Source organism: Panthera uncia, chromosome D1, assembly GCF_023721935.1.
Source record: "Panthera uncia isolate 11264 chromosome D1, Puncia_PCG_1.0, whole genome shotgun sequence".
In the NCBI taxonomy this organism is placed as follows: domain Eukaryota; kingdom Metazoa; phylum Chordata; class Mammalia; order Carnivora; family Felidae; genus Panthera; species Panthera uncia.
The window spans coordinates 52,472,383-52,488,607 of record NC_064808.1 but is presented as its reverse complement, the minus strand read 5'-3'; the positions used below and the strand labels follow the sequence as shown (position 1 = coordinate 52,488,607).

Here is a 16,225-nt window from a genome sequence, read left to right as displayed (position 1 = left end):
TCCCTTATCACTAGGATTGGCATGGCTGCTGTGACTCGGGCTGTGACGCTAATGACTCCACTCCCCTTTCTGCTCAGACGTTTCCACTACTGCCGAGGCCCCCTAATTGCCCACTGCTACTGTGAGCACATGGCTGTGGTAAGGCTTGCCTGTGGAGACACTCGCTTCAACAATATCTATGGCATTGCTGTGGCCATGTTTATAGTGGTGTTGGACCTGCTCTTTGTTATCTTGTCTTATATCTTCATCCTTCGAGCAGTTCTACAGCTTGCCTCTCAGGAGGCCCGTTACAAGGCCTTTGGGACATGTGTGTCTCACATAGGTGCCATCTTGTCCACCTACACACCTGTGGTCATCTCCTCAGTCATGCACCGTGTGGCTCGCCAGGCTGCCCCTCATGTCCACATACTCCTTGCTATTTTCTATCTTCTTTTTCCACCCATGATCAACCCCATCATTTATGGCATCAAGACCAAACAGATTCGTGATCATGTGCTCAGTCTATTTCAAAGAAAGAATGTGTAGATGCATACTTTTTCCTTATCTATCAGTTCAGTACTGAATGCATGCTGGATTGAGGCAGAGAGAAAAACAATCTCAAGTAGGAAATTTGTAATCTCCAAGTTTGACAATTCTTTAGTATGACAAGGAAAATGAGGTTTTATTCCTCACAGATCCAGTTAGATCAAACCAGGTATGTCCCTTTAGTCCATCGGGTAGCAGAGGTTTGACCTTCCTTTTTTCATAGACCTATCACATGATTAAGAAAAACAAAGAAGCTTCCAAAATGCCATTGCCATCTAGGTGAAATACAATAGGAATATTGGCTGAGATTGGCACAAGAAGTTGAGGTTTTGTGAACTTTTCATCTAGACTGAGTAATTAACCACAAATTTTGTGACCCGAAGGCCAGCATTACTTCCAGTACTATAACTGCTTCCATAGTTTTTTTAAGTGGCCTCCAGCCTCTGCCACTCTATTAGCCTACTACACCCAATGTTATTGGCTCTACACTTGGACAGCTCCACTTCTAAGCAGACTTATTTCTTCCACTAAGTCAGTGTGAATCAGAAAAGAAGTTCAAGGAACAGCCAATTCCTTTGTTGAACATTTAACAAAGGAGTCCTCTGACATCCCTTATATATATTCATATCATGTAACTAACTTTTCATGTACATATGCATTTCTAAAAAAACATTAGTAATGTTTATTGAAGAGCTTAATACCATCTTTGAGCTATGTATTATGGAAAGAGTAATACCCTTTGTTCTTGAACTTGAGACATCTGAAGCTAAAGAAGTTATAATATATAGTTGTGGTAGACTGTATTATTGTTCATAGATATTTACTTTTCATACCTCTACCATGGGAGGGAAATTTCCTCACTCCAGGAATGCTAAGTCTTGCTATGTGACTTTCTTCAGCCAATGAAATTTGAATGGTCTTAAAATATTCCACAATAATCACAAACTTCAAAATGCATTTGTGTATTTTCCTTCTCTCTTGCTTTTTGCCTGTGCCACAAGAATGAGCATGTCCCTGTACAGGGTGTTTCCTTCAACCTAGACCCATGATTGAGAAGATCCATGGAGAGATGAATCAGACTTATAGTCTGGAGCATAGCTACCGCTGACCCCAAAACGTTACTATAACATGAACAAGGATGATTTTGTTATTCTTGCAGTAAAATGACATTTGGGAGTTGTTTTATAACATAACCCAGGGAAAGCAGATTGCTGGAGTTGTAAGCTATTTTGCCCTCTAGTTCATGACAGTTCGAGACCTTGAGTATTTGAAGAAAAGGAAAGTATACTATTTCTTTTTCTAGTACGTCCTAAAAATGAAACTGGATTTCACTTATCTTTCTGCCTTTGTCTCCTTATGCAAATTCATAATTGAACACTCCTTTAGTCAGTTCTTTAAAGAAGCTCTCATACACTTTCATGAAGGTCTATTTATACAACCATGTTCTTCTATTTTTTTAATTTTTTAAACCTTTTCTTTCCTAAATCATAACTAAAGGAGTTTCTCTAAGAACAAAGAAACTTGGTAGGCTCTGAAAAAGCATCCCCAGACCCTCCTCATGTTATACCATGATTTACCTCATAGGGACATATGGAGGGTGCTGCTTTCAATAGGTCTCTGACCAGATCCCAAATGTCTCAGTCATCCAGACATGAGTTAACTGGACAGCAATGAAGGAAGTGATATTAACCAAGAGCCTCTGACTGTTCCCTGAGCCTTCCCAAACTCTTGCTTGTTTTTTCCTGAGTTGAGTTCAGGCATTCTGGATAATAGATTAGATTGGTATTCAAAAACATCTACTCTCCCAGAGTATATAACTCCACAGACTCAGGGGTTGGCCATCTGCACCACTTTGTTAATGGGGCAGTAGCAGATGCAGTACAAAGACCTGAAATTTGCTCGTGCAATGGGGCTTGTTGTCTTCTGACTTTGCTGCAACATGACAATATACCCTGGTTAGCTCGTTGGTTCAATGACGATGAAGAAAATGTGGAGCAGAGATGCCTGATCAACTTGCATATTAAAGCAGAACCTCACAACCAAATCCAGCTTGGATCAGCAGGTTCCCCAGCTGACCTGCAAATGGATAAGCAAATTCAGTTGAAATCAGCAGAGTCATCTCAGCCAATCTCCAGGTGTATGAGAGATACATTTTTACTGTTATATGACACAGATTTTGTGGGTATTTGTTCCACAGCAAATTCTGGAAACTATTTATCTGTCATTGTTATTTAGTAAGCTGAATATAGTAAATGGATTAAATAAGTATTTCCAGGCTCGAAGACCTGATTTGTCCTTATGTTTGGTGCAGAAATGAAACTCATACCCTCCACAGAATGATTTAATCCAACATGTAAGTCTGACAGTATAGGAACTCAATTACTATGTAATAACAGTATGCACTGCTAGCTTTATTCACAATAATCAAAGGTGAGTTATTTCTTATCTTGTATTAACACTGTGTGCTTAGATGGAGCATAGTCATCAGAATACATGTATGCTATTTTTATCTTATTTTTCCTTGGTGAGTTATATTTTATTTTTGGTTGGAGATAAAGAATACATGGACTTTACCATAACTTTTGGAATTTTAATTCATTTTTTCATATTAAATATAACTTATTGTCAAATTGGTTTCCATACAACACTCAGTGCTCTTCTCAACAGGTGCCCTCAATGCCTATCACCCACTTCCCTCTCTGCCCCACCTTCCATCAACCCTCAGTTCTTAAGTATTTAAGAGTCTCTTATGGTTTGCCTCCCTCCCTTTCTGTTTTCCCCCCCTCATGGATGCTATTTTTAGAGTTGAAGTTTTACAGTTATATAAGTGATACAAGAGGATACAGAAAATGTGCACTAATTTGAACTTAAACACAACACTTCCAACAATTCCTGCACCCTACTTTTGGGTTTTCTGAACCCTGAATAATTGTAAGTTGCCCAAACAATGCCTCTGCATGGATCCGTGACTGACCCAGACATCAATTTTAGCTAGAGCAGCCCCAGCACATTGATAGTTTGGAATGGCCAAACCACCGAGTTTGAATGCAGACTAACATAACAAAAAAGGCAAACTTTAGCCTACATTTTAACAAGCAATATTTGAAATAACCACAATTTGAGCATACTTTCATGTCGTGTTTTGTTCAGGATGCTTCTGCATCACTGTTTTGCCTTTTATTTCCCTTTATTGTATTTTTAAATCTCTGATATTGTACATTTCATCTGATATTGTAATTTTCATAGGTAAACAAATATATTTTACTTCAGATATTAAAATTTTCAAATGTGAAAATTACATTTAGGTATTTTTATATCTTCTGATGCCCCTAATATGCTCAATCTCTCCTCTAGCCTGTTATACCATTACAGTTGTATTCTGTATGCTTACTATCTTTATACGCTAATTTTATCATCTGTACTTTGTGATTTGTTTTGATTTTTCTTATGTGTATTTCCTGATAATTAAAAAAATATATGTTTATTTTTGAGAAAGAGAGTGTCAGGGGAGGGGCAGAGAGAGAGAGAGGGAGACACAGAATCCAAAGCAGGTCCCAGGCTCTGAGCTGTCAGCACAGAGCCGATGCAGGGCTTGAACTCACCGACTGTGATGTGAGATCATGACCTGAGCCGAAGTTGGTGGTTCAACTGACTGAGCCACCCAGGTGCTTCATATTTCCTGGTAATATTTTGAGTGAATGCCAGATGTGTTGAATTTTACTTTTGGGTACTGGATACTTCTGTGTTCATACACACATTGTTGGGCTTTATTCTGGGTCATGGTTATGTTGTTGGAAACAATGTGATCCTTTAGGTTTTGCTTTTAGGCTTTGTTAGTCAGGACTCAACAGCTTTCAGTTTAGGCTTAATTTGTTATCACTACTGAGAAAAAAAGCATTTTTGAAAAAAAAAAATCTTAGGACTCATGAGGATTTCCACTCCAGCTTGTGGGAAAAGAACTATTCCCAGCCCTGTGTGAGAACTGGAGATTGTTTCCTCTAAGACTCTTGGGTGGTCTTTCCTTAGTTTCAGTGATTTCCTCCCATAAAAGTAGTGAATGGTACTCAGGTCAAGACTGCAGATCTCCAGTACATTCTCTCTCTTTTCTGGTATTCCAACCTATGAACTCTAGCTCCCTCAAACATCTATGTTTGAGATATTATTTGTGGTGTCACATGCATAAGCTTAGAAGTCAGATTTTTAAAAAGAGTATGTGATCCCCTAAGTAGAGGGAACAAATCAAAAGAACATAGCCATGTCCTGGCATGGAGGTAGAATGACATGAAAGCAGGCATGGCCCTCAGAATCTAAGGACATGTGGAGTTGGATAGAAAGTTGGAGAAGTCATGAGGTGATAGAATGTCCATAAACTGTAGAATATGCTAAAGTTGTACATATATCTTGTAGATTCCAAAACTCCTAATTGTCTAAAAATGTTGGTCTGTAGAATAGGAGAACAAAATGGTATACTCAGAATTTTCATTTGTTATTTTCTTCAGCCTTTTAATATTTACATTATTGTATGTTTTATAATATAAAATATAATGGTATGTAATGGTTAAGTACATATTACATAATGTACATTTATATGTAAATATAATACTTGTCTAATATTTGCATATGTATAAGTATACATATACACATGTATGTGAATGATCAAGTTTATGGTCTACTGGCTTGGATTTCCTCGATCTACTCCAGTCATGCACATCTCTTTCTTGAGGAAGCATGTTCTGGTTTCTGCTCTAATCCCAGCATTAGATTCCTCCTTCTTCCCAGGAATGGCACTTGGTCTACATTTCAAGCAGTTTTGACATCAAGTAGAGTTGAATTCTAAAATATTTCTATCATCACTCTTTGGAGAGTTCCTTGCCCACTGGTGTTTGGGAAGCTTAGTGAGTTAGAGACAGATATACTAACCTTACTAGAAGCAGACTAAAGAATGGTCCTCACTGCTCCCTTCAGTGTAGAGCTGCCTCCACAAAGACATGACTAAAATCCAGGGGTCTGAGGAGCTCTTGGGTATGAGTCCAGTTTGGGGGATGTCTAGTCACTTTTGGTAGTTGAGTTCCTACATTCCTGAGACCTCCCTCTAAGAATGTATCTGGTTAGTCCTGGTTTTGTACCCCTCCTTAGTTCTGAAGCTTTCCTTTTGTGACACTGGGGCTGTAAAAACACTTTTTAAAAAGACAAATGCTAGGATTTTACAGAAAAAGAAGGATGATGTAAAGTTTGATGGCTAAAAGAGAGCTTGTCCTTATTTTAAACAGATGATGGGTATCAAAATATTTTTTATAATACTAAATACATTTAGAATTTTGATATAGCAGTTTGATTTTAAAATGCCAATGTTTAATGTAATCTGGGAATTATATATTTTAATTTAATTAGATACAAATTCTATATGTAAACTTGATTTTGAAAAATTATACACCTCTTTATGCAGTTAAGGAGTTCACTTACACAAAGTCAGAGAATCTCTTCTCTAAAGCACATATACAGACCCTAGTGTTTGACTTGAAACTTCTAGAATGGGCAGGATTTAGATGGACCTATTTTCATTCCAGAAATGAGAATCAGTAGTTTCAAGTTCAGGACTGTAGAGTGATTCTATGTCTCAATCTCTAATGATGTTAAGCACTAACTGAGGAACTAATATTATGTCCGTTGCAGGGTCAACTGATAGATAAGTATGAAAATATGTGACCCTTAATAATGATTGCTAAGTGTATTGTTAGCATTTGAGTTGGACTATTGGTATAACAAACAGCTATCTATTACCCTAAAGGTTTTTTCTGAAGACTTAAGACAGTAATGTCTTAATTGTGTCAAGTTTTATAATACCTGGAGGATATGTAATTTGATCATCTCATCCATCTGAACTTAAAGAAATTCATACTTTCATAAGTTCATTCATCTATCCAAACATTTATTGATTCCTTAAATATGTTATGGGTGGCATTTTTGTACTCATGAGTTATACAGTCAGAACAATAGGGCAGTGTTATAGGAGACCAGATGTGAGTGACTCATATCAAAAAACCTTAAATGCTAGAGCTAGAATCACTGCCTCTTTCAGCACACAATTCTTAACAGCCCATTCTGTCTGAATTCTGTCCTATAATATGCTTAGTTGTAGCCTTTTTTTTTTTTTTCCTTTGGTGACTGCTTCAAAGTTTTGCCCAAGAATTACTTTGGAGTCTAAGTGCAGTCTATTTGATGACTGACACCATGCTTCTTCCAGTCTCCTGACTTTGGCTGGTCTTCTTACTTCTAAGCTTCTGTCATTACCAGCAATATCACCCACAGGAAAGGGAGTGTGTAGATACATGAATGGAAGGAAGATGTCTGGATGCTGTATCATCAGAAATGGAGGTTTACGTCCTCATTCAATGGAGATAAAAATTGCAGGAAGCCGAGTCTGCTCAAAGATCCTTAATGGAATATTGCTCCCATATCTGGTGCTCAAAGGCAATGACCAAGAGAAGACCAGAATGGAAAGTCACTATTTTTAAATTTAGAACCTAAAAAAGGAGTTTAGGGGTCATCTTCTAAAATCTTATTTTACAGGTGCCAACAAAGTTCCCAAATTAGTAGGTCATATAGTCATTGGTACTCCACTATATGTGTTTAAAAATAGTCTCTCATGATCCACATAAGAGTGAAAACATATGGTATCTGTCTTTCTCTGTATGACTTATCTCACTTAGCATAACACTCTCCAGTTCCACCCGTGTTGTTACAAAAGGCCATATTTCACTCTTTCTTATTGCCATACAATATATTCTATTGTATATATAAACCACAACTTCTTTAGCCATTCATCAGTTGATGGACATTTAGGGTCTTTCCATAATTTGGCTATTGTTGAAAGTGCTGCTATCAACATTGGGGTACAAGTGCCCCTGTGCATCAGCACTCCTGTATCCCTTGGGATCATGAGAAACTTAAGACTATGGGGGAGGAGAAGGGAAAAATAAAGTTAGAGAGGGAGGGAGCCAAACCATAAGAGACTCTTAAAAACTGAGAATAAACTGAGGGTTGATGGGGGGGTAGGAGGGAGGGTAAAGTGGGTGATGGGCATTGAGGAGGACATCTGTTGGGATGAGCACTGGGTATTGTATGGAAACCAACAATAAATGTCATAATAAAAAAATAAAAATTATCATAAAATGGTATAGCTTGGTTTTATAGATGAACATAATTTTCACACACAAAAATTATTAATTCAGAAACCTAGAAGTTCAGGGAGACTTGGGAAGATTTATACTGGGGAAACCTGCCAGTCAAGAAGGTATTTCTCTTATGTAAGACTATATTATTAACCCAGAAAAGACTTTGAAAGATAATGAGGCACTCAACAGAGGGTGTGCTTGAAGAAAATGTGGAATAATTACCTGTACCAAGTTTCTTAGTTTGGGCCTATAAGCGTTAAAGTAATGTTCATAAATTTGTCATTTAACTCTAAGAAGTTTTTCCTCAAGTCAAGATAGGAACTGGAATAGTATCTTTCCTGTTGATCCACAATTCAAAATAGAATTATTCAAAGCTTAACTGTCTATAAACAGATGACAGTAAGTGAGCCTGATCTACTTTGAGGCACTTGCGTTAAGCTACAGCAGTCAGCAGGACCTCTGGTTAAACAGAAATCACTCTGTTGAATGATTCTTCTTTCTTGGTTATTGGTTCATCTCAACAGAAGATGGCCCAGCAGAGGGAGTGGTAGTACAGTGATAACATGGTGGTGGAAACAGATCTCAGACACAGTGGTGGAACCAAGTTTCAAACCCAAGTCAATGAGCCTTCATGAAATTAAATAACTTCCCCAAAGCCAGTTGCCTCATTTTCAAAATAGTATAGTATCTATATCTGAGGGTTTGAGGATTTAATTAGTTAACTTCTATAAAGTAACTTATATACTCAGGTTCATATGTGGCAAAAAAAAAATGTTTTATAAAAGATAGTTGTGATGACACTAAATTCTATATTTTTAAATGTTTTTTTTTTTTTTTTTTTTGAGAGAGTGTGAGCAGGGGAGGGTCAGAGAGAGAAGAAGACAGAGGATCTGAAGTGAGGTCTGCACTGACAGTGAGCCTGATGTGGGGGTTGAATCCACCAACCATAAGAGCTGAAGTTGGACACTCAACCAACTGAGCCACCCAGGGGTCCCCCTGTATAGTTTTAAGCGGTATGCGCCACTGCTTCCCTTTAGTTGTAGCCTTGTAATCTCTCAGGTATAGGAAAGCTCTCGATGACATAGATCCTCTCCTCAAAGCCTTGTGTTGCAGTAATGCATGTCCCATGTATGCTTAACTTTTAGTTTGTTAACTTTTTGTTCTAGTCTCAGGGTAAAACATTTCTCTATTAGTGAGCTATCCTAACCCTATGAATAATTTCTTATTGGCAACAGGAGTGTTTAGGAAGATAAAATGAATCATTAAAGAGGTAAAAGTGAGGTCCTGCCTATTGTAAAAGAGTACATAGAGTAGTACTGACTGGATTTTCCTTCCTGCCTTAGATTGGATGAGGGTGGGTATAGAAAAAAAAAATCTCATCAATTATGGTTTGATTAGGAAGGCAGAACCACTATGAATGATATGGAATAAGGGGTTGATTATGGGTATTAGACCTTAAGGAATTAAGGGATCTGGTGAACTATATGGAAGACTATGTGTCTGAAGTGACCCTACAATTCAGCAGGACCAACACTCAGAAAATCTGGATGTGGACTGGAAGAATAAAGAGTAAGGATAAGCGTCTCCCAAAGATGAACTGGAACCTACAGAGGAAGCCTCAAATCCATGTCACTCACTGCCTCCAACCTTTACAATGCAGGGGACTGGAAGAAAGAGCTACCTTTTACCATGGAGCTGAGCACACACCTTACCCAGGGTCTGGATAAATGGAAGGAGATACAGCAGAAGATGAAGGAATTGTGGGTTCAGTGGCTACTCCTTGCGCACAAGGTGAGCCCATAGGATCAGGGAGCTAGAAGGAGCTACAGCATCATTGGGCACTCTACACAAGCCTTTAGAAAATAATGGTTGCTCTTTCACCACTGCCTTCTAATCTCACAGAAATAGGCCTTCCAGCCAGCCCTAACCAGGAACCTCACAGGGAAAGGAATTCTGGGAAACAGTTCCACCTTGGCCAGGAAGACACAGTACAATGTCCTAACATTAGATGCATCTGAGAAATCTTGTACTAATCAAGTTGAGAATAACATTAGCTCCTGAGTGGAAAGTCTACCTGTCTACTTACCTATATCCTATATTTGTCTATCTAATCTGCCTATAGCACACAGTGAGATGATTGTATCACTTGAATGATTAGGTCTCACTCTCACTTTCATATCCATCCAACTTTAACAAATAAGGATTGGACCTGAAGATATTTCTTGAAAATGAGTCCTTGCAAGATTCTTATCCAATTGTGAGCAACATAATAAATTTTATACTTGGATAGTGTTGGTTCCGTTTGAATCAAGTGAGTTGGTTTCCCTCATTGCTGAAGAAAAATGTGAACAACCATATTACTCTCCAAGAAGGAGATTTGTGCTTGTCAGGCAAGATTTCCAGAGGTATAGATCCCTCAGATCTTAGGTTTTTATTTAATATTTTGCAGAGCCACTTCTCAAGCTCAATTCTAGAATTCTCAATTCTAGAATCCAGTCATAGAAGATCCGAACAGTCAGGGATTTCTATTTTACCTTTCTAACAGGACAGAAGATTCTTGGCTTTTACGTTCAAAAGCCTTGATCCAGAAAGACAAAAGATTTATAAGGGCATCCGATCTGAAAAAAAATGTGGTGGGGTATCTGATCTGGCAGAACAGGTTTATTTTTCTGGCTTTAGATTAGGTTAGGCACAAAGACCCTATGTGCCTGGCAGAACGAAGGACATTAGTTGGAACCATGACTTTTACTCCCTGGCTCTCAAGGCTCCAAGTGGTGTTGAAGTGGATCCTAAGCATTCCTGAGGCACAAGTGAGACAAAGAGTTGGCTGAAAGAAAATAAGAGTGGCCACTCTGACCACTTTGCACACAGCCTTGTTACTGGGGCAAAGGAATGAGAACTAGAAGGATACAGAGTAAACAATCCTTGCCAGGGTCCTGTGGGAATGGGATTACAAATCTCAGTGGATCAACAGTACCAGAGAATCCAGTAGAGAATCTTCTCTCCAGAAGATTTCTGTGGGAAATTGACTTTGAATAAGATGTTCAATTATTGGACTTATTTGTCATGTCCCCATCCTGTATTCACGAGGGTACATTCGCTTCCATCATGCTCTGAGCTCACACCTTCATGAAAGTCCAGACATGACTACATTTGACAATGGGATTAAATGCTTTACTGTAACTCAGCTCAACCCTGAGTCTGATAGGTATGGGTGTTGTCATGGGTGGTTGTCCCTGGATGGAGTGGGAGCACCCATCCATGTGGTATTTTCTCCTTTTTGCTCTCATTTAGTGCCATAGGGGGATGAAGTTGGAGATGCTTGGTATTTGGTTTTGGACATTGGTAGACATGGAAGATCATCTAGAAGTATCATATTGTGGTATATCTGAGATTGTTTGGCTATAGAGTTCTTGTACTAACCCTGCTGTATGCAATTAAACCCTGAATAAAAGTCCTGGATCTCCATACACACTGTTTTATGTAGCATAAATCATGGACTTTATACAATATGCCAAAGAACTATTCTATGATGAAGGTTTCTTTTCATTCCCTTCAGCATTGGTGCCACTGATGGATTTGGGCATGATTTTTCTTAATTTTCTCCAAAGCCCAGGGTTATGGTCAGGAGATAATTCTGTAAAACAAACTTTTAGCTCTGAGGCTTCTATATTATCTTTTAATCAACTCCTATTTTAAAAATATCAGTGGGTATATTATATTTGGCACCAAAATTATGTTCATAGAACATAACTTTTCTAAAATAGGTGAACTTGGGTTTGGCACTGGACTTCAGAGTCCTTGATAAGGAGATGAGGGAATAAGCACTCCTCACCCCAAAACAATGGAGGAAAATCAATATGCTCTAAGCAGCGTCAGACATAGGATTCTGAGGAAATAAAATATCGCAAACTCTCTTCTAAGTTTTAGTTTAAACCCCTAGCTAGATAAAAATTTGTGTTTTCCTTGAAAATTTTTTGGATGATAGGAGGTTTGAATATTGCTGTGGCTTTATCATTGGCTTCTTTAGATTATACTTTCAAAATATTAAGAGGATTTATTTTTAACCTAAGGTAAGTCACTTTAGATTTTGTAATGGTTTGTAAACTGAGGGTAAATGAGCATTTTAGACTTAAAGTCTAAAATATTTCAGAACTAAAATGGATATACCATAATTCTGAAACACTAGAATTGGGAATTGCTTTTTCATGCGTTACCACAAAATTCTTGTAGGTTTCTAGCCTGAAGTAATCATCTCGTTATAGAATTTATATGATTAACAAAAAGGGTCTAATCATAACAAAATAAACCAAGAATTTTCCAAAAGGATCTGAAGTTATTTCCTCATTTGTATCTACCACTGGGTCTTCGCTTAATCTCATCACTTTTACTGTATTCTCTACCTAACTTCTTTCCTGTCAATAATCCCACCGTTACTTTCTTCCCTTTTTGTCATTATTTCAGTGTAGCTACTGTCCTTCACGACCATCTCAGAGCCTCTAAAACAAAAATCTAATGTCCTTCTGTCTCCTCTTCCCTTCTTTCAATTAGTTATTAAGAGGAGATGTGGGATATTGCATTTACATTTATTTAGATGGAAGAATGACCTGGCTTGAGGATTAACTCCTATGGGCAGTGAGGTCCAGTCCAAAACCTATTAGATTAAGATTTCCCACATTCATGTTGCCTCCATCCTCAACAAAAGGTCTTTTCTGTGGCAAGCCAAAAGGGTTGGAAAAAGATTGCTAATGCAGTTGAATTTTTCAAGGTCTTTACTAACAATTTGCAAATTGTCTTCAAGAAGGTATTAGGGTATAATTTTATCTTCTACAAGTTGTGCGAAACATACCCCAAAAAGAAACTAGAAATCCTTTACAAAAAATGTCAAAGATAGAAATAATCTTACTCCTGTGGTTGGCATGCTTGTGTCTTATAATTTTATGAAGTTGAATATGAAAAGGGATACTATGTAAGAACTCATGCCCTGATTTCCCCATTCAGATATTCTCTCCACTGAGAAAATCCATAGTCAAATGGAATATATTCTAGTATTCTTCTTAGACCCTTATCTCCCACAAGTCAGGAAAGACCTAATTGCATGGGTGTTATTTCATTGGCTTCCCCAGTCAGAGCCTTTTTGTGTAAGTATCTGTATGCCCCACAGATGCAGAAGAGTCACTTGGGTTGAGACTCTGCCTTAAGGATGTGGAGAAATCTCTCTCATATCTGTTTGGTACGGACAGCATAGACAACTGGGTTGAGGATGGGTGGGATGAGGAGGTAAAAGTTGGCCAAAAGGATATGGATATGGGGAGGCACATCATGTCCAAAGCGATGAGTGAGAGAAGAAACAGCAATGGGGATATAGAAGACAAGAATGGCACAAATATGAGAACTACATGTCCCTAGGGTTTTAAGCCTAGCCTCAGGGGTGCCCAATCCCATTACAGCCTTGAAAATCATCACATAGGAGGCAGTGATGGCTAATGAATCCAAGATCAATACCAGGAAGCCAATTCCCATTCCGTAAAAGTTGTTGACTGTTGTGTCACCACATGCCATGGTGACTACAGCCATGTGCTCACAATAGGAATGGGCAATGATTTGGGTCCGGTAAAGGGGCAGCCTCAGGCGAATCATCAAAGGTAGGGGTCCAATGTAGAGTACTCCACGGAGGAGGGCAGCCAGGCCCAAACGACCCACCACTGCATGAGTGAGCACTGAGGTGTGGTGTAATGGGTCACAAATAGCGACATAGCGATCAAAAGCCATGGCAAGGAAGATGCCGGACTCAACAGTGGCAAAGCAGTGGATGAAGAACATCTGAGTCAAGCAGGCATCCAGGTCAATGTTGCGGGCACCAAACCAGAAGATAGCTAGCAGTTTGGGCATGGTAGAGGTTGACAGGACCAAGTCAATGACAGCCAACATGCATAGGAAGAAGTACATGGGTTGGTGCAGGCTGCGTTCCATCTTTATCACCGCCAGGATGGTCACATTCCCCACCACAGCCACCAGGTACATAGAGCTGAAGGGGATAGAAAGCCAGATGTGCAGGGACTCCAGCCCTGGAATTCCAGTAAGCCAGAAAGAACTAGGCACCAAGCAGGCATTGTTAGATATGAACATGTTTCAGGGAGTGGAATATCCAGGAGATAGTAGCTCTTAGTTTTAGACTTTTATTCTTATGAGAGATATTGTCTCTGGAAACTGCAGACTACTAGATTCTTATTTTCATCCTGTACAACTGGTGGAACCTATAATAAAGAATTCTGAATGTCTACTTGAAGATTGTCATGTTACATATTTTATTAAAGAAACTATGCATGAAAACACCCAATGGTAAATGTAGAAACAGGAATGCTTATGACTTCTGATAAAATGCCCTACTTCACCCTAGAAGTCTCCTCAAAATGGTTCACCCCCTTTGATCCAGTATTCTTGCTTTGGGAAGTACTTCCTAAAGGAAATGGAAACTACAGAAAAGTTCTATGTGCAATGATTAAATGTATATACATGTAATGTGTTTAGCTCAGTGCCTGCATATACTTTTCTGTATAAATAGTAGCATTAATAACATTGATTAGCTATTTGCAACTGTTTATTTCATAATGAAAATTTAGAAGTGTGTATTCAAATAAAGCATTGCTTAAGTTGTAGAACATCCATTGAATGAATTAGAATTAGGTTTATAATATTTTTAGCCCTATGTATTTACCTGGTAAAATGTTTACATCATTACAGTGAGGGGATGGCAGGAGGCAGATTGAACTACTATGTAGTTTCATTAAAATATGTGTCAAGGGGCGCCTGGGTGGCTCAGTTGGTTAAGCATCCGACTTTGGCTCAGGTCACGATCTCACTGTCCAATGAGTTCGAGCCCCGCGTTGGGCTCTGTGCTGACTGCTCAGAGCCCAGAGCCTGTTTCAGATTCTGTGTCTCCCTCTCTCTCTGACCCTTCCCCGTTCATGCTCTGTCTGTCTCAAAAATAAATAAACGGTAAAAAAAATTAAAAAAAAATACGTGTCAAACGTAACTGAAATGTAAAAACATACCCTTAATTTTCTTCCCTTTTTATATGTGTACATTCAGTCTTCTAAAAGTGGACAAGGGCTTTAAAAATGGTCTTAGATCTATCAAAACCCAATCAAAAACAGAGGGACAATTTACTAAGGAAAATACATCAGTGAGGTACAATTCCCTTCTCTAAGGGTTTAACACTGGATTAGTCCGATTGTCAAATCTAATTGGCTTCTTCAAAGATATTTGGCACAGGATCTTATTCTCAAAGAAAAAGATCTTTCATTTAAGGTTGCTCAGATTTCATGGTTACAGGATGAAGAGATGAAGTTCTTTAAGAGAGGAAGTTTAATAGTCTGTCATTAGAGTAAACCTATCTAAGAATCTAGGTATCTAGGAGATGAGTAAAATAAGGTGCATCTTTTTATAAGCTTATCTCACTGGATATTTTGCACATTACCTGATGATAGCAATTAAGGAGAATGGACTAAAAGAAAACAGTTGACAGGATCCTTCTTACTGACCACGTCCTCTTGGTCTCTATTCTTTAAAGAGAGGTAAGCATTAAATCACTGGCCATTACTTGTAAAAGACTCATCCACTTCTTGCTCTTCTGCCTTTCAGGCATCTCTAAGAAGCCAGAAATGGGTCCTATTGCTTCACATCCTCAGAGTTCAGAACCTGAGAGTGCAGAGTTTAATTTGGGGCCTGTCCTGTCTTAGGGTTGCCATCCTGCTGTTTCCCGTCAGATTGTCAGCAATAGTCAACAAGTTTCAGCCTCCGCACCCTCACCATTATAGCTTTCTTCACACAGCCATGTTTTTGCTGAGAAGTTTCACCACCATTTTGGTTTTTACATGGGAAATTTCCCCCATTCTTCAAGGCCCATCCCAGATCATCTCTCCCCTAACAAAGCCTTCTTTGGGAACTCTAGTCTACACCACAGTGGGTGGGTAGTCCCTAAATTCCTAATTGTCTGAAGCCCACACACATTTAAAATATTCTTATCTAAAATATAAGTAGCAATTACATTTCCATGGCAAGTAAGCATGAAAATGCCCCTATATAACCTCAGGGATCCCTAATTGTAGCTCCAACACAAGTTTTTACAACTTTTCTCACTTTTTGGTCAGCCACTGATTGGGTGCTGAAAAGAAAAAGTTTTGTGAACTTTAAAACATTTCACAAGTGTTCTTGTTACATTAACTCACTGACTTCAGCAATTCCGCAAATTGGGTACTTTAGTATGCCAGTAAGTGATAATGCCAGTAAGCGATAATGTGTGAAGCCACTTCCTCGGAGTTCCAATGTGAACTTCTATGTCTTCTGGAGAAGACAAGAAAGGGAAAGACGTCCTGGAGGCAGCACCACAGGGACAGCTCAGGGCACCAGCTTTGCCACCTAACAAACCAGATTTCCATTCCAGACCTTTATCTCACTCTATATCTGGGAAAGTAGTCTAAACTCTTTGTCTTTTTCATAAAAAAATGGGAATATCAACTGCA

The 16,225-nt window shown here is 38.7% G+C and overlaps 2 protein-coding genes and 1 long non-coding RNA gene across 3 annotated transcripts in view; 1 reads left to right on the top strand and 2 right to left on the bottom strand.

Moving 5' to 3' along the window:
- Positions 1-3: 3 nt before the first annotated feature.
- LOC125929338 (olfactory receptor 52K1) lies at positions 4-556 on the top strand (the record flags this gene model as incomplete). Its single annotated transcript, XM_049640442.1, has 1 exon — positions 4-556. A coding segment is annotated over one exon (522 nt), but the record flags the coding sequence as incomplete, so codon positions are not given.
- A 943-nt stretch (positions 557-1,499) lies between these two features.
- LOC125936956 (uncharacterized) overlaps positions 1,500-16,225 on the bottom strand; it is a 76,629-nt gene continuing 61,903 nt past the window's right edge. Inside the window, exon 3 of the long non-coding RNA XR_007462175.1 lies at positions 1,500-2,601. This is a non-coding gene — a long non-coding RNA (uncharacterized LOC125936956). The remainder of the gene's footprint in view (positions 2,602-16,225) is intronic.
- On the bottom strand, positions 12,921-14,185 carry LOC125936950 (olfactory receptor 52M1-like). Its single transcript, XM_049651412.1, has one exon. The coding sequence runs from the start codon at positions 13,827-13,829 to the stop codon at positions 12,921-12,923; it is 909 nt and encodes a 302-aa protein (XP_049507369.1). The 5' UTR covers positions 13,830-14,185.

Coding starts and splice junctions, on each gene's coding strand:
- LOC125936950 (XM_049651412.1), bottom strand. CDS start 13,829: ATGTTCATATCTAACAATGCCTGCTTGGTGCCTAGTTCTTTCTGGCTT.